The sequence below is a fragment of the Xiphophorus couchianus genome, chromosome 13, assembly GCF_001444195.1.
Source record: "Xiphophorus couchianus chromosome 13, X_couchianus-1.0, whole genome shotgun sequence".
NCBI lineage: Eukaryota > Metazoa > Chordata > Actinopteri > Cyprinodontiformes > Poeciliidae > Xiphophorus > Xiphophorus couchianus.
Window position 1 is genome coordinate 13,476,244 of NC_040240.1, and position 23,449 is coordinate 13,499,692.

The window sequence follows — 23,449 nt, forward strand, 5'->3', positions numbered from 1 at the left end:
AAATGACTTTCTCACAGTTGTTCACTGTGCAAAATATAAAAAAACACAACTCCTGTTCTTGCTGTGCTTCTTGAGTTGTTGCAGGAAGTACAGTCTTTGCTGGGCTTTCTGCGCTACAGTTTGTACCTGCAACAGGTTTTGAAAAAGGGTTGTCCGGATTGTGCCTGCTGATAATCCAGGGGTATTATACCAAGATTGTCAATTTATTTATTGTCTGCCCCTGCTTATAATAGGGGTGGACTTTCAGAAGAGCAACACAATGAAAAACACAATCAGATTGTTTTTAGTAACGCAGTAAATAAACAGAAAAAAACTTTTACAACTAGCTAAAGCACATTGTTTAAACTATAGTCATAAAAATATCTGGCAGTGACTGACGGTTGACAGGTTATAATTTGATGGTAAATTAAAGGAAACTTTCGGGGTGCTTTAAATGCTAAATGATGTGGGTTTCATTTGACCATCTCTAATTAAAATCTTGGATATTTAATTGATCGGGCTTTACTATTTTGTTTTATGCTAAGCAAACTTTCTTGAAAACACAATTTAACATGTATGAGGGCTCAATTATAGTGGGGAAAAAACAAAAACTGGATTTTCTGTGCTGTTGTGGCGTCATCTAATCAACTTTGTGTCGTATTTCTAATTCATTTTGACAAAAAGCTTTGCCTGCTAAATGAGTGTTGACAGAGGGAGCGGTGGCGCGGACAGTGGTCCCTCTTTCATGCTAGCACCGCCCATGCCATCAGCAACGAGTCTTCCCCACCAGTTTGCCTGCTGCAGCATCTCTGCACTGCTGTGGCTCACCCCACCCCCACCCGCTCTGACGTCACTGCTGACACCTCCGATCGGAGGTGTGTCCAGCAGAAATCCCCCCGCCAGTCCACGGATGTAGCTGCGGCTCTGAGCGAGACCGAGAAGCAGGGAGGGAGGAAGAGTTTGGACGCACTGCGGAGGGGAGTGCAGCCATGGGGAACGCGCAGGAGAAACCCTCCGGCAGCGGCGGAGGAGCGACGCCGAGGCGGGACAACCCGCGGACTCACGGAGCTCCCGGAAAGGAGGTCGCCAACGGCGCTCCGAGAGAAAACAGCCCGGCAGGTGGGGAAGAGGAGCCGCAGCAGCAGCCGGACAGCGCCGGGGTGGATAGGAGTTACCTGGATGCTCCGGCCGGAGCTTTGCCTCCTCACCTGGCCCGGCTGAAGAATGAGGGGAACCACCTCTTTAAAAACGGCCAGTTTGGAGACGCGCTGGAGAAGTACACCCAGGCTATAGATGGATGCTCTGAGGCAGGTGAGAAACGGTTCAAATCAACCCAGAAGAAAAAAAACAACTCTTTAGCACTTTGATAAATTGTCATAATTACGTTTTAATACCCCCAAGCGTTTAAACTGACCTCATCTTAGCAACTCAAATATTTTGGGGATTTCTGCTTAAAAATAAATATATTTAGCGATAATAGCTTAAGTGGGCTTTTAATACTAGTCTATTTCTCTGTACTGTTTATTGTAACTATAAGCAGCAGCTGGATGGCTCACTAAATTGATGTTCTTTTTACCTCCCAATGGCAATAAGATTAGAGTTGGCTCTGAACGTAATTTGGCTTCATAGTTTACTGCATAAAACAGTAGCTTTGTATTATGACACTGCTTATTATAACTGTGCCCCCCCTGGCATTCAAATACAGAGTAAATATGACTCTGAGCTCACCTGTCAGACATCATGTGTCCCAGGTGACTTATGTATGCAGATGTCATGTTACAACTAAAAACAGTTTGCATTTTTCAAATTCATTTCAATAAACATCTTCAGACAATTGTGGACTTCATTTACTCCAATACCTCTTAATACAATCCAGTTTATGAATGCCATCCCCATTGTGAAACACGGTGGTGGCATCATGATGCTGTGTGCGATGCCTTTTTTCAGCAGGGAAGCTTGTCAGGGTTGATTGGAAGATGGATGGAGAAGCTAGCGTGGAAGAAACCCTGTTGGAGAGCATATCAAATCATGTTCTTATTTTAAAACGGTCTAGCCAAAGTCCAAACCTACATCCAACTGGGAATGAGGGGCATAACATGGACATTGCTGCCTCCTTCCAATCTTGCAGAGTTTGAGTTACTCTGAAAGGAAAATTAGTTGCAACATTGGTAGTAGCAAACCTCTAATGACGCTGTAACGGTAAAGTATGGTTCCACAAAGTTTTGTTCTTAAGGCGATTTAGCAAGAATGCATGGCACACTTTTTGAATTATTCTTAAAAATGTAGAAACAATTTAAGAGCACAAACCTTATCTTCGTGACTTTGCTTCTACATCATTTCAAGAGGGTTTTAAAAAAGTAAAGTTGACATAATTTTCCAAGCTAACTGGCACTTGGAGGAAAACACTAGCAGTAATGGCTTATTGTTTCCTAAAAGACAAAATCTCTATCTCGTTTGTTTTGCATGCAAAGGTAGTATTAAAAAGTCTTGTTCTGCTTCCTGCCAACAAACTGAGAGAAAATTAAGAAATCACTCAACACCAGGAGCTGTGAGCACATCCAATAATTTGTTCACATTTATAAACTGATCTAACTGATTAAAGTGGGCCAGTGTTATCAGTTTGTGGAGGAATATTTAGAAGAAGTGTTTTTATTCCCTTGCGTAGAACTTGCTTTTAAGAATAAAGACATGAAGGATGTTTAGGAATCTGGTTTGTCAGATGAATTATTTTTACTCTTCTCCTTGCAGGCATTGACAGTCCAGGAGATCTGAGTATCCTCTACTCCAACAGAGCTGCCTGCAACCTGAAGGACGGAAACAGCGGCGACTGCATTCAAGACTGCAACAAGTGTGTGACCAAATCTTCATTGTTATTATATCTCTGTTATGATTAGAGGATAGTTTAATTAAGTACAATTTTGCTAATAAGACAAAGTAAGGAAGTAACAATGAATTTTTACAATGTTGTGAAACAAATTTCTTCTGTTTTTCTTTTTTTTTTTTTTACTTTTCCATGCACTTCAGTGTTTCATATCGTTAAAGACATTTTCAAAATCAAACAAAGACAACATCGGAAAATGTTTACAGCACATTTCTAGGCATAAAATCACAAAGTATTGTGCAACATGCACAATGACAACATGAAAAAAGTTTCTTAATATAAGAAGTTGCAACAATGTTACCCATAAACCTGGTGAGAAGCTTAAAGAAACATATCATGGATTATAATAGGCACAGATGTGATGAGAAATGCCAGGTAAAAGAGTTCAAAATATACAAAAGATGGTGCAAGTAATACGAAAACAATAGGGGCCCAAATACAGAACTTTGAGGTACACAATAGGAGGAAGGGGATAGTATATGGAGGTGAATTTAAGCAGCTACAAAAATGAAATCGTTTGCCTTAGCAACAGAATGTGATTCACAGTCTAAATCTTTTAAATGACAACACTTAGAGATTATGAAGTCATTACTTTCAAACCGCACTGTGAAATTTCAACATTATCTAGCCTAAAAAAAAAAAAATCCCTATTTTATAATGTAAGATGGTTCTTTTTGGATTATTTGGTTTACATGTTTGTTTGTGGATCGATGGCTGTTTTTGTGTTCAATTCTTATGTGTTTGTAGTTCATCCTTTTCTCTTCGTTCAGTTTTGGCGCATACATCTTTTACTGAATGTCACTGTAAAAATCTGGATTTAATTAACGGAATTATAACCTGAAAATTGTTTGAATTTATACTCCAACTCACTCATATTGTTTCTGCTGCATTCTGGAGGCAAAGTGTAAAATTTTGGATTAGATTCCACATCATTTATTTTAGGATGAATTTATTTGTTTACTCCTGAATGAAACTAGCTTCAGGTTGCACCTTTGACACTGACACACACACACACACACACACACACACACACACACACACACACACACACACACACACACACACACACACACACACACACACACACACACACACACAGTGAAGGACTTGGCTTGATCCGGTCTGTGCATTTCTCTGATCCTCTTAGGGCCTTAGAGCTGCAGCCCTTCTCCTTGAAGCCGTTGCTGCGCAGAGCCATGGCCCATGAGTCACTGGAGCGCTACAGGAAGGCCTACGTGGATTACAAGATGGTGCTGCAGATCGACACCGGAGTGCAGGCGGCTCATGACAGCGTCCACAGGTTGGATCAGCACAGACACAGAAACATTTCTGAGTCGGTCAAGTTTTAGAGTCTTGACCGACTCGGAAATGAATGAATGTATTTTTCAATGTTGTGTCTTTCATGAGTTTTATTCAGTGGACTAAAGAGAATCTAATCATGTAATGTGTGGGCATTGCATTGGAGTGGAGTCTGTTTACATCTCTGATCTGACAGTGAGGTGACATACCACAACTTCAGTGGCAGGTTATGATGACAATACTATCTACTGTTACTAACTTTAACTTTGCAGATGTGAGACAATTATTTGCTTTCAATTTCCTGCAGCTAGCTTTGCATTCTGGGTAGTAGGGCTGTATTTCTACTATATTTCAAAGTTGTTAACTTCTTTATGCAAAACTGATGCTCCTCCTTTAATATGACGTCCAAGCTTACCTTAAAAACTGTTTATTGTTTTATTGGGATACTGAGTGAAAAACTGTAATTTTTTTCACTTTGGAAAACAAAGTCCTCAGAGTTAGATCCACCATTGACACTATTTTGAAATTAATGTCATAAAGTTCTGTTGATTTTGTTGCACTGTTTGAGGACAGTTCATTCCACATTGACTGATTTATAGTAAATCTTTACAAGCTGTTAACCGCTTTGAACCTCTTCATGAAGTCCAACGTAGCAGTTCTACGCGTCTCAGATGAGAAATAGCCACCATTTAGTTTTATTTAGACAATTTTTGCACAGAGATCAAACGTCGTCGTCTCCTCCTTCCACTAAGCTACACCTTTTATCACTGCTGAGCGAACAAACCCTGCAGTGGTTCCAGTGTTTGCCTGCTAAGGGAAAACACTTATGTCGCGTTGCCCTGCTTGTTATCTGCCAGGATCACAAAGGTGCTGATCGAGCAGGACGGGCCTGGATGGAGAGAAAATCTTCCTGAGATTCCTGTCGTCCCGCTGGCTGTCCAGCAGCAGCACAGAGAGAAACCAGTCAGCGTCGAGGCGGCGCAGGCGCGAGCCGCCAGGGCCGCGCAGGAGGAAGGTTGGCTACATCACTTTATCCCTAACTTACAGCTGATATTGTGTAAATATGATCAGCACTTCACTGAACTCTGTTAAATTCACCCTGAGAAAGATAGGATAAGAAAGTAGTGGTGAAGTAGATTGAAAATTACATTAGAATGTGATATTAGAAAGCAGAATTCACAAAGAACGAGTGTGTAAATGCAGAGTAGGATTGCAGGTGCTCCAGCTGACAGTGTGTGTGTTTAGAGTCGTATCAATAATGCAGAGAGAAGCCGATCCGTGCAGACTGTAGTGCTGCTGTAATGGAACAATCCAGGTCGGGTTTCCTCCGGGTTCAGACTCTTCAAACAGCCCAGACGGCTCCACTCAGAGGCTGCATGAAAACGCATTTCAATACATCATGTGTGTCTGTAGCAGAACTTATACAAACATGGAAATAACTTGCTTTTTTGTGCTGATTAAGAAAATAAAACTAAATCATAACTGGAGAAAGGAAGTCCCTGAGCGACATAGACAGATGATTTCATGATCAGTTAATGAGTTTCCTTCGCAGAACAGCTGCTGCTCTTCCTGGGGAATCACTTTACTTTTCAGGCTTCAACAAAGTCTTGAATTGTCCTTCAGTACTAGATATTTTGCTCCTACGGAGCCAGACTTTCTTGTAAAGTTTTTAAAATGTCTAGACTGGTGTTTCTCAAAATTTTCTGTGAACATTTTAAAGATTTTGATGCATCTCTCAGGCTCTATATCTGGCCTTTGCTGGATTTCTTTTCTTTTGTACTCAACACACAACTTTCAGATATTATTTATCTACTGTAAATATGTTTTTTAGACCACACACTTTTGTCCTGTAGTTGTTTACTTTTCTCATTATAAGCAAAAACGTCGCAACATGCTGTCATTTCCTGGTACAAGGTTATGAGGCAAATTAGTAAGCCTATAGAACATCTTAAAAATATTGGTACAATATCTATTTTGAATGCATAAATATAGAAAACTATAAAAACCAGTAAAGTACAACTTACTATATTGGAGAAACATTTTATTAGTGACTTACAAAACCTACTTCTGTAGCACTGATGATATATGTATTAAAGGCTCCGATGAGGTATTTTATTTTTTATTTTTTTTACAAACGACACATTTTCACCTTTCAAATGTTCAAAACGGACAGTAAAAACATTCTGTGGAAATGTTTGCAAAAAAATGAATGAAATTTGTTTTTCATTTTTTCAAGAGTTGGAGTTGCCTTGATGGTTGAATATAATCTTTCACCAAGGGTGACGAGTCGTGTTGTTGTTCGCAGAAACTAACGTGGAATTATGTTTGATAAACTTTGCAAATATGTTTTATCCCCTCCGAGGCTGTGGATGTTTTAGTGGCTGCGTTGAGGCATTTTCATTAGTTAGTCATTAGTTGCAGAGGCTTTCTCAGCACAGCAGACCGCTAGCTCAGGAGGAATCGACTCATCTGCTCCGCTTCATTTATCGGTAAGCCCTGAAAAAATCTCGACAGGCTTCTTAAGTGAAATCCATTAAACGCAGTTGTCCCCCGAAGCGTCTTTTAGTTGAAAAACCGACTCTTCATGAAACGTAGCTCTGTATTACAGGAGCATTGATTTTTATTTGCTTTGTTTATGTTGGGAGGTTTTGATGAATTTTCAGTTTTTCTCTCTGCAGCCAGAAGAAAAGAGGCTCGCTTTACTTTACTCAAACACGAAGGCAACAGTCTGGTGAAGAAGGGCCTCTTCCAGGAGGCTCTGGAGAAGTACACTGAGTGTCTCTCGGTGAAACCTGATGAATGTGCTGTTTACACAAACAGGTTAGTCCAAAACAACAGAAACAGTCATGTTTCGCATCATAAAGTGTGTGTTTTAGTGACGCAGGTACGGCTTGATTTGCTGAGGACACAAATTTGGTCACAGACCCAACATGAGCATGAACAGCATTATCATTTTAGACTTTTATTGATTTATTTGAACAGTTATTTTTTCCAGGGTGTTTTGGCATAAAACGTAAATTCATTTACTGTATATTTTCTATAATATGTATCGGGGCAAAATGAACATTTTCATCCACAGAGCTGCCGTTTTTGCAGATTATATATTTTTTTATTCAGGCCCCATTCCAGAAGCCTGATTTATTTTTGTGCTTTAACCATTTTGCTGTTAAATACAGATGAGGTTTAAGTTGAAACGTTTGTAACTGATTTTGGACCAAGCAACACAGCATCAAACTTCTGGCATGACCTCATCGGTTTAATACAAAAAGAACCATTCAGAAACAGGAAAAGTCCAAAGTTAAGTTAATATTCATGCCCAGGATGAGTGTATGTAAACATCTGATAGGACTCTATCAATATAGCTTTGATTTAATATATAGAAATGCTACAACAAAGGCTTTTATAGGACATTAAATGTTCTCCAATGAACAGATGGAGCTAATTTCTTTAAGATTCTCCTCTTCAGGAACTTTATTGTAAGACAAACAGTAGAGGGCACCATATTAGTACAAGACAAGATCAGATACACATCAAGTGTGACAGTACTCGCACCATAAACCTACAACCCTTTAGAAGAGTTTAGCAATAGTTACATCTAATCTTAAAAAAACAAACAAAACAAAAACCTATGATTATTTAATATTCTCCTCTCTTACTAGAGCCATTTGTTTCCTGAAGCTGAATCGGTACGAAGAGGCCAAACAGGACTGCGACTCGGCGCTGCAGCTGGATCCAGCCAATAAGAAAGCCTTCTACAGACGGGCCCTGGCCTTTAAGGGACTACAGGTGACCAGCACGCTACTACTGCTGTTTTACTTTAGTTGTACTTGTGTTTTCCTGACGCTGTCTGTGTGAAAACCTGCCAGGATTACCTGTCGGCCAGCCGCGACCTGCAGGAGGTCCTCCAGCTGGACCCCAAAGTCTACGAGGCCGAGCAGGAGCTGGAGGAGGTGACGAGTCTGCTGAGGCAAAGCTTGATAAACAGAGCTGATCACACATGAGGTGGAAGAGCAGAATGAATCTTAACGGCACTAACACAGCACCACATATTCAGAGAAGGCTGTGTGTAATGGATAGAAATATTGCACATTATACAACAAGCAAAACAAACAACAACAACAACAAAAAAAATCTTAAGATTTGATGAATTCCTGCAGGCGTGGCGATGCTTCACTGTTCACAGGAGGAGACAGAGGCATGTTAAAGGTTGGGTTCTTCACCTAGATTTCTCTGTTTTCTGTATTTTCATGAGCAAGTAGAGGATGAACTGGTTCTCAACTCAACATTTCATTAAAATAAGCGGTAGATTTATGTTCTCATTGCTAAAGTAATAAAAGAAAGATTCACTGTTCAGTACAGATAAACTTTTACCACAGACAAGTTCTTACTATCATTAAGATCATGTTTATTTCCCAAAATTACTTCTATTTGCTGAATGCCAGAATAACCAAAGATACGTTTTTTTTAACTTGAGTTTACATAAATTTCCTTGTATTTGCTAAAATGACCTGGTACTGTAGTTGGGTATCCCTTTACAAGCTTCTCTCAATGGTTTTGGGACATTTTGGCCCAGTCCTCCTGACAGAACCGGTGTAACCGGAGTCAGGTTTGTAGGCCATCTTGTCCCTTTCTTACTCAGATTTTCAGCTCTATTCACAAGGTTTGTATGAGTCTGATGCCAGAGCTTTGTTGTGGTTCCTTCACAATGTTGACTTTGTTGTCCTTGAGCCACATTGTAACCAATTTCACTGCATGATTCGGGTCACTGCCTTTTGCAAAGCTACCTAAAATTTTAACTTTCAAGTGGATGTTTTGAGATGTCGCTTTAATGTTTCAACATAATTTGTGACGTGCAAAGCAGCCTCATAAATAAATCAATACTGCTACCCCAAACTTAACATTTGGGATGGTTTTCTCATGCTCTTTTCCAAAATATAATCTGGTTTCTGTGTCTTGGTTTTGGAGAAATGGCTTATTGTTTCATTTCAAATCAGTAAAGTTGTAATTTCACTGCGGATGCCAACAACTTACAAGATATTTTGGTTTTGTTCTGGGGTCAATTTATTCATCTCTGCGACACAGAACTCGTCTTCTTCCTGAGCTGTATGATCACTCAATGTTTCTATTGTATTTACACTTGCAATCACTTATAATGTATGACATCTAGAACAAACAGACTCAGAAGATGCCTTTTTGAAAAGTCCTACTCTGTCATAGAAACTTATATTTATGTTGCTAAAATGGGAACTTAAACCTCCTAGCTCTAATGTGATTTGTATTTCATTATAAAGAATTTATTTCCTAGCTCTGGCAATTAAATGCTTCCATTGTGAACTTCTGAGTTTGAAGAAAGTATTACAAAACAATCTAAAAGTTTCTCATCTTCTGGCATTTAGTGAGTAAAAATAATTTTAATATGCCAAATTCCCTAAAATGTTAAACGTTTGGTCTGATTTAATCACACAGACAAATTCAAGTCAATTACGTACATTCCAGTTCAATCCTAACTATTAAATACTGCAGTTTATTAGCTCAGTTTATTATTCAAACCAGTAAAGTTTTCTATTAAGCGAAAGTTGAAATACAGCAAATGATGCAAAATTGGAGAGTAGGAGGAAAATGTTGCAGTGAGTAAAAATGGTCAGTTTGTCTTCCAGCAGCCTAAAGCTTAACGCAGCAAAACTACAGACGGCTCAGGATAACTGCAAGCTTTATCAAACGCTTTAAACCTCGTTTTAAAAGTAGACGCGGCGTCTTCCTCCTACTTCTTAAAACTCCAGGAAACCTGCAACCCCCCCACCCCCCCTCCCCGAAGAGATCTCTGATCTACACAATGTAGCTTGATCATTAGGAGCTTTATATGTGACAAATCCCAGCTAGGAAGTCAGCTTTCGTTTTGTTCTGGTAGAGAGAGCAGCCATATTTCATTCATCAGCGGTGCAAAAAAAAAAAAAAAAAAAAAAGGAGAATGACAAACGTTTACTCTGGACTGGAGCACCGTGAACAGCCATCTGCACTCTGCGTTCGGTTCGCCACAGCTGCTCCAGTCTGCACACACAGGCTTACGTAACAGGAGGCTCCATTTGAAAAGGCTAAATGTCAAGGTATATGTGAGCTGCCGGCGCTATTATTCCTCCCCATTGTGATGTAATATATTGTAAATAGAGGTACTTTTGACGCGGTTCAGCGTTCTGAAATAAGGAAAGACAGAGCGGATAATAATGTGTGCCTTATTGAGATTTCTACCAAGCTTAGGATGAAATATGCCAAGATTAAAACTTTTAGGCGGGTTTGTTTTTAAAGATGTTTGCTTCAAAGCTGAGCTGGGAATGAAAAAACATTGGAGGGAAACTAATATATGTGTTTATGTTGGAGCTGCAGATTATTTGTGGCACAGCGAAAAGACTGAATATATAAACCACTTTATTTAATTCAGTAAAGATTTTACAGCAGTAACAAAACAATTCTTATTTTTCTTTTTTGTAATATTTGTTTTACAGGTTAACTTCTTTATTGTGTTGAAGGTTTCTTTTACTAAATAGATGACTTGTGGATTATGCTTTGGCTTGAGGGTCAGTAGACAGGACAATTGTTTCTTTTAATGTGTAGCTTTCCTTTACGCCTCGCTCATGATCAAAATCATTTTAATAAAAAAATGAGACAGGAATTTTTGAAAACATAATAAAACAGTTTAAATGGAGTTTTAGTTTATTTTTTTTTTCCATTGGCATGTTGAAAATTATTTATACCTTCCTCAATAATCAGGGAGGAAAAATCAACCAACTTATCTTTCATGTTTGCACTGGTATGTAACTTTATCTGTGATTATAAACTTTGACGCAGGAAGGCCTCATTGTCATCACCCTAATCTTTACCTCCATCGTTCACATTGACATCCAGACTCTGAGCCACACCGAAGCGCTAATATTATTTCCAGTCAGGAAACAAGGTTGTTAAAAATCTAGCAGTACTTTAAACCAAAATCTGCCAGGAGTACGAAGGCTGTAATTTTGGGATTACCTCTAGGATCAGGGCAGTGAAACTGCACTGGTTTACACATTTACTTCATTACTCAAAAATAGTCATCAAATCTCACGAGGTTTGGCGACTGTAGAGACGCCATGACATGATGTTATTAGAAAACCCTGTGGTTCTAAGAAGATGAAGTGTCTTCACAACCATATTTACTCATAGTGGGATGACGACAGACATATACAAAAGGCAAACATATAAGTATATAAATATATAAATTAACTTTAATACCATTCTGGTAACCTTTTTACCCATTTAGTCACTTTTATATACTTTTTAAATCATTTAATAAGACCAGTGACATGAAATTTTCCTAAATTTAATGATCCAAGTTACAAATGGCCACCTTTACTCTTTAAAAGTTATTTGAACACTGCACACATGCAGACTGCAGCCCAAACTAGTTTCCATTGTCAACTATTCAAACAATGCTTTTGGATACACTTTAACAAATCTCACTGCTTTTAAAGGAAATATCATTTTTGTTTATGAAAATACAAATTTCAACACCAATTGAGCCAAAATATGGAATTTTCTTGCATTTCAGTGTAGAAGTAAATTATCGCAACAGAAGATAGTTTGAATAATCTACAAAAATCTTTTGACTTTTTCTATAGAAAATGTGGCTTTTTGTTGAAAATGCTATAAAAACTGTTCTGATTAGTATTGAAGCATCTAAAAAATTCAAACTGAAAATATTCTTATTTCTTACTTTAAACAGGAGGGTTTTCAAATCGTGTCACTACAAGAATACATGTAGCTCCATACAACACGATGTGCCACATCTTTTATTTCATTAGGTTGTTTTTTTTTTCTTTGATTTAAAAATAATCCATTCCAATTTAAATGAATAAACTCAGCTCTTTCTGGAATGTTTTTTTTTTTTGTTATTTATTGTCATGGAATGTAAAAGCATGTACTGTATGTAAATAACTGAATACAAATGTAAATAAACAACAGTGTGAATGCTGTTTCTGGTATAATTTTGCTTTTACAACTTTTAAGGAACACATGCCTTCCTCAAAGAGTAAAAAGAAATTATTTCCACAAAGGGAAACTATATTGAGCATAAATAAGAAATGAAAAATGGTTAAATATGGATCACTGGAAAACCTGAAAAACAAAAACTAAGCTTCCAAAATGCAAAAATGTTTCCTCAATAAAATGCTTGATCGAGATTTTTTTTTTATTGAAGGATATGCATAAACATGCACATTCAGATGCAAGGAATCAAAATATGGAAGTTTCCAAATAGCCTCTTTTCAACAAAATTAGACAACAAATAATGACACCAGAACTCAAACAGGAAGAGGAATTAAAAAGGAAAATAAACTCAGAGGTCCATCTAAAATAAAGAAATTCCTAATCCAACTTTTTAAAGCAGCTCATAAAACAGCTAGAAGAGGCCATGCTGCAAAACTCAAGATGTAGTTTTAGTGTCACTTTGGGAAAAAAAAAAGCATTTTAGTGCAAATATGGTGATTATTCTTTTACATAAACTTTGATGGCTTTAGGGGAACATTTTAAAATCTCAAACCAATCAAATAATTTGGTGTAATCAAAGTTAATACGGACAAAACATTTGGTCTTTGGTCGGCCAAAACAGCTTGTGTGAGGTTTATTCTTAAGCTTATATCCATTTTTATAATATGCAAAAAAAATCATCCAACAATATTTGTATAATTCTCACATGAAGACAGGATGAAATAAAATAAAAACACTATGCACACAGGAAATCTTCCCAAGGCACTGTAGGGTGCTGACAAATATAAAATTACTTGCATCAGTCATTTCTGAAAAAGAAAATTAAAAACATAAGAAAAAAGAAATAGCTTGCTGGTAAAGTACAAAGTTCAGATTCAGAAAGTTTCATTTGGATTTAACAAACAAAAAGATTAACAATTTATCACCAATACTGTACAGTCACTGCAGAATATTGAATATTAGGATAAATGTGCTTGGATACAGACGCAAGTTCTCAATGTGTTCGAATAAAGTTCCGGTGTTTCCACAGGGGAAACTTCAGCTCAAATGGTATAGTTGTCTAAAAAGCTTTTTTCATTATTGCAAACACAGTTTGATTGAATCTAAATCGTTTTATTACAAGCCCTGTAATTTGTACGAAATGCTACACATTTAAAAATAGGGCTCTGTTCTGTGTAGAATATATGATTTAAGTAAATGCATTAAATTAAATTGTTTATGCTTCAACTGTACGTTGAACATGTAGTGAAATTTAATAAATCAGCAGAGACACAGCTGTCCTGTTCCCCAGTGCAGACAGAAAATCACGAAGGGAAAAAGCATGAAGGTGGCTGGCTTCAATCCAGAATATCTAAACATAAAAATCTGTGTTCATGACAAAAATCATTCGATTATACCAACAAATTCGGATCAAAAACCAATTTTTCCCAAAGCTTAACATAAACATAAGCAAATATGTAAAACAGAAACGTGAGTCGCATCTTAAACAAAAGTAAATATATAACTTTTCTAATGTCTGATGATTCTGGAAAATATAGGAAGCTTCTGTGTCATCTGGTCCCACCGTTAAACTCGAGAGTCTCTAACAATCTTGAGGGAATCCAAGAGTAAACTGGAGACACCGGACCATTCTTTGATTACCAAAAACAAGCAAATGAAAAAAAAATTCATTCCTGGAAACTAGATATTAAAACATTTAGGTTTCATGATAGCAGCTTAGATTACTTACTCCAACCAGCATCAGGAAAACTAGGGATGTCCCGATCAAGGCTTTTTCAAATGATTAAAATCAATTCCTGATATCTGTAGTTGGTCAGGGATTATGTCCATTTCCAAGGTCATTTTATTTTTATTCCTACATTCCATGCACTAGATTTTGATTATTTAACACCAACAGTGTAAATGTTTTTTTTACCCTTTTCTCATATTTTCCGCTGTGTGCTTCAAGAGGCCGATTTGTGGACAAAAAGTGGCTCAGAAAGCAGCTGAAACACTAAACTAAACTCACTAAATGTTACAGCATTAAAAGCAAATGGCTACATTTTTTATGAACCTTTTCAGTAAGTTTGTTTGCAAACGACTGAACTGGAAACTTATTTAAATGTTATTAGCGGAACAATCTCCAATTAGAAATATTATAGCAAAGTAAATAAACCAAAACATCATCAGTCTGACCAAGGAGATGATAAATGCAGCTTTGTGCTAAAATAACAACACAAAGTTGTTTCGAACTTTTAAAAACAGGATACAGCAAAATCCTGGATGTTAAAAAGGGGGACAATCACCACCTTGATATAAACCATAGTGTGTTTTCTTACTGCACCTGAAAGCTCTGGTATTCTCAAGAATGCAAATGGCATCAAGTTTGACGACTTCTCATCAACAAATGCCTGTTAGTAAAGGACTGATTAGGATTTAGGGCAACAGAATCCTGATCGGGACATCCCTTCACACTGGTTTTAGGAAATCATTCTGATATGAAGGAACTGTCTTTTCTGTGCCGATCACAGATCTGCAGAATCTCCCGAAGCTCAGAGCCTGCTTCAAACATGTTCATGTACATTCAAACCTACTTGCAAACAAGCACACTGCTCTTAAAACTGGCTGAAACTTAACAAAACCTGAGGTCCAGGCCATCTTCTACACATCCAGCCTCCTTCCATTTCACCTTCTGTTACTACACAGCTTCACTTTGCATCCATAACTCTGATTTCTCCAAAATTTGATGATAAAGCTGACAGAGTTTGCAGCGGTCGCACAGTATGAGGAGGGAGAAGTGTCTTCAGATGTCTGTCTGTATGCAGCGCTTCCTGGTGGGGCTCACTGGCTGTGCGGCAGAGTTTCTGCTGGTTTCTTTAACGAACTCCTCCGGTTCTGCGTTTTCTCCAGCGCTCTCCTCGCTGATGTACAGGAACGTCCCGCTGCTCCGGTCTTTCGGTGAGGCGGGTGGGGATGAGGCCAGCAGGAGGTGGGCGAAGGCGGCCTGGCCGCTCTGAGGGGGAAGCTGCTCCAGGCGGTCGTGCTCCACCTCAGGTAGAGGTGTGATGGTGGGCTGATGGGGAGGAGGGTCCATCTGGCCGGGTTTAGCGGTTTCGGGGTCCGAGCAGCTGAGCTCGGACGAGAAGTGGCTGCAGTGCGAGTCGGCCACCGAGGGGAGGCTGTCGCTCAGAGACGGCGAATCGAGCTCGGAGGAGTTGGCGCTCCGCTGCTCCAGGAGCTGAGATTCGATGTCGCCCTGCGTCTCGTTCACTCTTCTGTCTCCTCTGCTGCTGCTGCTCGCTCTCCTCCAGAGATTACTTTTACACTTTTTGCCCGCGGTAGCTGCGGTGGGGTCCTTGTACCAAGAGGACGAGGGGCCACACTGGTTGCCAGGCTGCCCGCAGCTGCACGCGGAGGGACACGAGCACAAGCATCCATCGGTACCGGCTGCTTTGATGGCGGCTGAACCGCTGCTGCAGCTGGCTTCATCCATGCTGCTGCTGGCGCTGCCGTGCCTCACCTTGTCCTGCCTGGACTCGGAGTCCGCAGGAGCCTCCAGGCTGCCGTCTCTGCGAAATACACACCACGTTTAACGGATCTACACTTTTCACAAAAAGTAAAATGGAATCACTACACATGCTTAACTGCATATTGTTGCTCAATTTGATGATTTCACCTATGGCTGCAGCTAACAATTTTTGTTTTCTGAGGATTTTCTCTTGCTATGCTGTTTTTTTGTCTTTTTAGTGTTTTATTTTGTTTTTAATGGTTCATTTGGGGAAGTGAATTGCAAATTAACTAATGCTATACATGTTATAATGTTCTGATTTTGTTTATACTTAACACTTGTCCCCAACAATAATAATAATAATCTAGTAATTGAATAATAATAAAAAAAACACTTAGTTTATTTTATATATGAGAAATACATGAGAGAAGGAAAACAAATAATTAAATTCCTTCTTAAATGAGGAAATAAACCATTTACTACCTAAAATAAAATTGCTTGATCATTAGCTGCAGATGAACGATATATCTGCAGCTAAAAAATAAACTTCTAACAGGTGGGTTGATCTGTTACTTATTTTCTGGGTCGCAAAAGGTGCTAAAAAAGGAGATTTATTTAAAATTTTGCCATTTGAGTAGTTCTGGACGGAACATATTTACAGACAAAGAAGGTTTTTTTTTCTTTATCAAAATGTATACATTTGTACAGTTTTGGTTTAGTGTCTCCTGTTCTTTCAACAAATGGCCTGTTTTAGAGTCTGGATACTGAAGTTAATCGATTACTAAATTAGTTGACAACTATTTTAATTACAATAATACAATTTAATTGTTAAAGGCCTGATTTCACTTCATTTTCTTATGTTATCATGTTGTCAAAATCCTGACTGATGTTTTATGGTAGGAAAAAAATATCTTTGGTTATTTCTTCTAATTCATTAAAACTGCGTGTGATACAACCTGGGGTGTCATTTTGGTAGATTTCCATCTCGGTTACATTTTTCCTTTGATTTTATTTGAGTTGGATGATTATAAAATAACCCAAAAAATTTTAAGAATGCTTTTAACAAGTCATTAATACGGTTCGAAATACAGAACAAGCTCCAAACTAGTTCCAGCTCACACACTCACCAGCCACTAATACCGTGTGTGAGCAGCTGCTCCCTGTGGGACGAGTGTGATCTGAATGCTAACCTTTCCAGCGGCATGTAGGCGTTGAGGATGGAGCCCGCCATGGCCTTGGTGCTGGCGTTGTCGCTCATTGTTCCCAGACTGACGGTGGCCGACTCGCCGCTCAAACTGCAGCGCTCCTTCTGGACGTCGGCCTGCACCTCCATCCTGGAGGAAACAGTTGAAAAACACATAATTAATTCAAACAAATTATTACACTGCAAAAACACAAAATCTCAGCAAGTATTTTTGGTGTCTTAGTACACTTGAAGTGAGACAAAAGTAAATTACATGTAACTATTCAGGAAGAAATATGACCTTGTTTTAAGTCAATCTGTTATATTGATGAAATTGCTCTAGTTTCACTGGCAGATAATTTCACTTATAACTAATACATTTTCAGCAATATTAAAGAATTGATGAAATTCCTTAATATTCAGAAGGAAAATTCTTGCCATCTTCCTGCTGAAAACAGGAAGAAATAGCTATTTTTGTAAGTTAGTACAGTTGAAATAAAACAAAACTAAGGCATTTGTCCTAGATGCTAGATTTTGTGTTTTTCCATTTTTTAGAACACGACTATGGAAAAGAACCACAATTAGTGTCTGAAAAAAGCCCTGAAACTCATTTTAGCTGAAACTGGAAAAACAAGATGCATTATTTCCATGTCATACGCTACAGCTATTAAGCCATCGCTAACAGTATTCAGAAAGGCATTTTAACAACATAGGGAGCGCCCAGCTCCAGTGTTTTACCGATGGTAGCAGCTGCCGGACAGACTGCCGGTGATGCTGGTCCCGGCGAGCGCCGTGGTGCTGGCGTTGTCGCTCATGTTGTCCCGCTGAGCGGAGCTCACGCCGCAGCGCTCCATGTGGCTCCCGCTGACGCTGAGGCTCAGGCCGGTCAGGCCGCCGACACTCGCTCCGTCGCCAAGGCTCGGGTTGTTGAGCCGAGTTTCCGCCACAGACGTCGTGTCTTGGAGGGAAATTTGTTTAGTTATAGAGCAGTTTGAGGAAAACAAAAAAAAAGTCACACGTACAGAGTTAGCTGCAGTAAACCCAAATATTCTGTGACTTTGTGGGTAAAACAGAACGTGCCAAAATATTACTGACAAGAATACATAAAATCTTGACAAAAATCAGACGTATACAAACATTTAACTCATGTTTAACACTTTACGTTCTAAAAATATCCAGATTATGTGGTGCCATTGTGATCTTTAATACAACTCTGTGTAGGCCTGTCGCGATAAACGATAAATCAATTAATCGTACGATAAATTAAAACTACCAACGTCATTTTAATTATCGGCATTATCGTCTCTTCCGACCTTTTTCTCTTTCAGCTAATGACACCGAATGAAAAAAGGGCTCAACTCCGGTGCTCTCCACTGACCCCCCCTTCCTCATTTCCTTAGTGTAAAGCCCAGCGCACAAGACCAGATCTAAGAGCTGTCGGCTGATTGTCGGCCCATTTTCAAAACCTGACAGACCACACATGAGCCGACAGAAATCCTAGGTATAACGGTTCGATCGGGTTCGTTCCTGCCTTGTGGTGTCCAACAATGGGCACAAAATAATGGCTACAAGTTCAGTGAACTAATTTTAAAACCAGGCATTAATCAATGCTTTACTACAATCTACCTGCAATGCATGTGGCTAGTGTCAGCGTAAAGTCCTGACTGAATGAAAATCATTAGAACATATTTACTTCACGTTAACGAAGAACAGCTGAAAAGTTACCGGGTTTATCAACTGCGGTAGCAATTTCGCTCCAACTCCTCCCCTTGTCATTTCTATATTCTTTGCATGTTGAATAAACATTAATGTTGTTTCCACATATCATCTCCAATGTCTGCTGGACTTCCGGTTGTGCTGTGTCAGCTGTTTGGGATTCCCCTCTGTAATTTCCCCTCAGAAAACACGGAGGAGAATCCTCGCTTTCTGATTGGCTACCTGTCACATTCAACAAGCTCCCAGTCGAAAACCCCTGATTTAGATCGGAGCAGCAACAACGATCTACCGTAACACACCATACAATCTTAGAAAGACCAACGTTTTAAGATTGTTGTACGGGGAAAAATAGGAGCAAAAAATCGTGTAGTGTGAACTATTGCATCAGGTAGTCGATGTGCCCATTTTCTCTATTTAAATCTAATTATTACTGAAGGGCAACATAATATACAGACTTCATAATCTGCACTCTTTTGGTTGAATGCAGTATTTATTTACACTTTGGCTTTATGTTTAGTTTTTTTTCCAGTACAGTTTTTGTTAATGGAGACTGAGAATCCATTTTGTTTTTGGTTGTTTTGTTTATTTTGTTTATCAGTTCCAGTGTTTAGTGTTCTTTTGAAAATAAAGTGTATCTAACTTTGGCAAGAAATCGCATGCGTTATTACATCATTTTCAGTGTAAAACGGTCTTCAAACAATATTATCGTTTATCGCAATAATTTTTGAGACAATTAATAGTTCAGCAAAATTTGCTATCGTGACAGGCCTAACTCTGTGTCTCCTCTCTCACGCCCAACAGCTCCAAGAAACCTAAGCCAGCTCAGCCTCACACACCCAAATATTTGTCCTGGGCCTAACCAGGACAAATATTTGCAACACAACATGAGCACTGTTAAAAAAAACTGCTGATTTAAGTATGCTCACAGATACCAAACAAACACAAATACTGTGCTTCAAGCTAAATGAATTCCAACAGCTTTCAAATATCTCTTTTTTTTAATCAAATGTATGAAAATATCTGGTTTCAACTCTAAATAACGTTTTCCAAATTGAGGCTTTTAATCGAACGTTAGATTGCACTTTATTGCAACACTGTGCAGTTTCACCGACTTTATTCAAGCACCTGAATACATTTAATTGGAATTCAAGCATTTTCAAGGAACTTTATGAACACAGTGTAAAAGATTTTCCCTGTAATTTTTGGCTTGTGGCGTTATTAGTGGTTGAGAACTTTAGATTTGCTGTTAGTTTTTCAGATTTCCATCTTTCTTAGTATTTAGGAGATTCTTACCTGTGGCTACTGCCCCAGTGCCGATGTTGTCATTTTCGTCATCGAACTCGATTCGAACCCCTTTCCCGTTACCAGCGGAAACGCCACAACCTCCGCTCCGACACAGAGAGATCGGGACGACGCCGTAGACGTACGCGAGCATGATGGGAACGCCGATACCTGAGACACACAGGAAACAGATGCAACAAACATTTCCTTTCTATATGAGATGAAGCAGAAATTCAGAAAAAAAACTAAATATCATTTCACCCAGTTGAACTTTACTGGAAGCTCTTGATATATTATGAATGTGAAGACAACTTGCGTAAGAGTGAAAAGAGAAGAAAAGTGATCTCTTACCAACAGTGACTGCAGCAACCACAGGAGACACGATGACCGACAGCGTCACGCCTCCAGCGATCACCAAGTTCCTCTTGTGTTTCGAGATGTCCTTTCCTTCGTAGCGATTATGTATCTGATGAAGCAAATTGTTGAGCAAGATAAATGTTTCGTTTCATACAGCTACAATTTTTTTGTAAAGTAATTTCATTCAAATAAAGGAGCGTATGCAACATAAATTAACTACACTCAGTAACATTTAAATAATTTACTTCTGTTAATTTAGGTGATTCTGATTTGTTGCTATTAAAAACCCCAAATTTATTTCCACAGAAAATTAGGGTATAAGAGTATATGGTATCGGATTTCATAATGTAGCCTAGCATAATACAGAAATAGGATTATAAGAACAATTTTTAAAAGAAATTGAATAAAATGTTGTAAAGAAGTTTGCTCCTCAATCAATCACTTTTTCCAACCGCACTTTTACCCTCAACTCAACTACACAGATTGCTTCTCCAGCAAGGATTTTAATTAAATTAAATTACTAAAATACATACACTTTTTGATGATAAGTATTCTTATACTTATGAACATAAATAAACATTCCCAGCACAGTCTCTGTATAGTGTAAAACAGACTGGGAGAAGTGACACGATAGTAATTTTTAATATAGGAACCAGGAGATAACTTTAGTGGCTAAACACACAGCCACCTGTCTACTTTGACCTCTTTATCTGGATTTTGACTACAGAACCTGCAATATGGATCATTTGTCTAGTCATAATGTTCCCCTTTAGAAGGAAAATCTATTACTTAAAACAATACTTTATTTACGATTTGTGCGATTATTAGCATGTTTTGTCACTTTCTAGTAAAAACAAATGTATATAATCAGTGCCAAATTAAACTTTTTCTCTTCATGGAAATGAAATCAGTCAGAATTACTGATCTGCGAATCATAACAAGAAAGTACAAACATCTCCTTTAAAGAGATCTTTTTGAAGATTATTTAACAACGTTCTACTTTAAATACAACTTTGGTGGGCTACATTAATTAGCCCAACATAAATATGCTAAGTTTTCATATCTATTTCTGCCAAAAATCTTTATTTGTAATCTGTGATTCTGCAGTCTCAAGTTACATATGAAAAGGTAAGCAAACAGGGTAGCTAGGATACACTTAGCTATCTCTAACCGTCACTTTTACTCTTCTCTTTCTCCCTCCTGATTCTGATAAACTCATTGATCAAGCACACTGTTTTTAGGTCAGACTTAAAGCAGTGATTACTACATTAGAGATCTTTGAATAAATAAACCAGTGTTAGGGAAGTTCTCACCCTTCTGCCCACATAGACTGGGATCCCAATGATCATGGCTGGGATGGCGATGCCGGCAATGAGAGCGATTCCCACAGGCGCTCCCACCAATGTCCCGAGCTGCCAGAGGATTTTCTTCTTCCTGCTCCACGGCTTCTTCCCCCAGAACGTGCAACCCGATGGACTGAGAAGACAGGAGAGAGAAAACAGTATGTTAGATCTCAAAGAGAAAAACTGTACACATTAATACTGTAGATTGAAAAAAAAAAATAAAGATCTATCCTTATAAATCCTCGTCCAGGATGAGGATATAAATCTGACTCTAAAAATGGCTGTTTTGGAAAATTCCTCCAAGGAGAAACCAAAAACTCTGCACAGTTGACATAGATGCATATAAACCTGAGGACATTTGAAAGGAACAAGGACAACAAGTTCTGTAGGAGCCTGTTAATGATTAAAAGCTTTAAACCATGTGCTTTGAAACAGGAAAACAACTTAAAAACGCAGGACAGTTTGCACCGTGGACCAGGGCCGACAAACACCGACTTGAAGGCCAAAAAAGCTGAGTTTGTCCTTCATATATCCCCACTAAATGCAGGAAAAACAGTGATGTTTTCACTAAAGTGAAAGAACAAAGAGTGAAACGCTAAATGTGAAACCAACAGATCATTTGCTCGTCAACATAAATACAGAAATGATTGATGAGGTGACAGGAAAGGTGTTTGTGGTGATGACAACAACACATAATAAAAAGAGAAACTAAGCTAATAACGCAGAACCTTGATAACAAAACGGGGAATATTAAAGCTGTGGTGTCACTCAGCTCACCTCAAGTAGTGAAGGTCAGAAATCTCCTTCATGCAGAGCCAGCAGAACTCGCAGCCGCAGACGGCGCAGGTCATGTGGTTACAGCTCCCATCGTTCATTTTGATGATGTAAGCAGAGCAGCGAGGGCACGGCTTGATGTCATCACCTGCAACAGATTATTAAAGGAGAAATAAACCAGAATGTGATGGAGATCATAGACCGTTGCTGTTACTGCAAATTAGTGTTTTATGTATATGTAAACAAAATAAAGGTGTAAACATCTAGACAAATAATATGTGAAACTGAAGGTATGTATGGGTTTATGTGTGATATTTAAGAATATGCGATTCTTTCAACAACGAAAATAAGGAAACCAAGGCAAAAACAAGGGAGACTGTTGGGCATAATGACAATAACTATGTCAAACAAAAACCAGGACTGGCTAAACAGAGACAGAAGCTCATTTTCTTTACATGGAGGGTCCATGAAGCATCTTTACCAAAAGTGATCAAATCCACTTTAAAACCACCTTCGGACTCAAAAACATTATTTCATAAGCGAATGGGTCGGTGAAGAAGTAATAAACCCAGCTACGGAGAAACTTAGAAACCAAATAAGACGTAGTGACCAATCGTCCTTCATACCAGCTGCTCCGCTCTCCTGGCTGTAGCTGAGGGACGACGACCTGAAGTTCCTGAGCCGCAGGCTCTGGGCCCGCTGCTGCCGCGCCGTGTCGCATGTCTGGTTGGGATGCCACAGCTGTTTGCAGTGGTAGCAGAACTCTGTGCCGCAGCCGTCACGGCCACAGGTGATCTTTGGACAGCTGGCACAGCCAAAAGCAATGACGGCATACCTAGAGGAGAAGAAAATACAAGCAGAATGCTGGTTTAGAGATCTGAACCTGGACTGTATTAATGAGTATCTACTGCAAGAAATTTGTGGTCATTTCATTTCTGTTTTTAAGATTTAAAACAAAGAAAAACATAACATTTTAAAAGGCGCTTAGTTTCCAACATAGTGATGAGAAAATAAAAAATAAACTTTACTGATAATTTTGTTGTGGAAATTCAATGCAGGATTTATTCTATGCAACAACAACAACATAAAAAAACTTCTGCCTTTTTAAAAAAGATTTAAATTAGTTGGTTCTG

General features: G+C 38.7%; 2 protein-coding genes across 2 annotated transcripts in view; one reads left to right on the top strand and one right to left on the bottom strand.

Moving 5' to 3' along the window:
* Positions 1-12,639, top strand: spag1a (sperm associated antigen 1a). Its single transcript, XM_028035277.1, has 7 exons — positions 1-1,290; positions 2,728-2,827; positions 4,008-4,160; positions 5,017-5,174; positions 6,838-6,979; positions 7,819-7,945; positions 8,026-12,639. Exons 1-7 carry the CDS (start codon positions 969-971, stop codon positions 8,158-8,160), a joined length of 1,137 nt encoding a protein of 378 aa, XP_027891078.1. The 5' UTR covers positions 1-968; the 3' UTR covers positions 8,161-12,639.
* rnf19a (ring finger protein 19A, RBR E3 ubiquitin protein ligase) overlaps positions 12,360-23,449 on the bottom strand; it is a 25,391-nt gene continuing 14,301 nt past the window's right edge. The window contains exons 3-10 of the mRNA XM_028035273.1: positions 22,943-23,151; positions 22,320-22,464; positions 21,513-21,675; positions 20,194-20,308; positions 19,855-20,013; positions 17,584-17,803; positions 16,853-16,996; positions 12,360-15,723 (exon numbers count right to left, since the gene is read on the bottom strand). Of these exons, the coding sequence (XP_027891074.1) occupies positions 14,958-15,723; positions 16,853-16,996; positions 17,584-17,803; positions 19,855-20,013; positions 20,194-20,308; positions 21,513-21,675; positions 22,320-22,464; positions 22,943-23,151 (1,921 nt within the window). The 3' untranslated portion in view covers positions 12,360-14,957. The remainder of the gene's footprint in view (positions 15,724-16,852; positions 16,997-17,583; positions 17,804-19,854; positions 20,014-20,193; positions 20,309-21,512; positions 21,676-22,319; positions 22,465-22,942; positions 23,152-23,449) is intronic.

Coding starts and splice junctions, on each gene's coding strand:
- spag1a (XM_028035277.1), top strand. CDS start 969: ATGGGGAACGCGCAGGAGAAACCCTCCGGCAGCGGCGGAGGAGCGACG. Junction 2,828..4,007: donor TGCATTCAAGACTGCAACAA/GTGTGTGACCAA, acceptor TGATCCTCTTAG/GGCCTTAGAGCTGCAGCCCT. Junction 6,980..7,818: donor TGTGCTGTTTACACAAACAG/GTTAGTCCAAAA, acceptor CTCTCTTACTAG/AGCCATTTGTTTCCTGAAGC.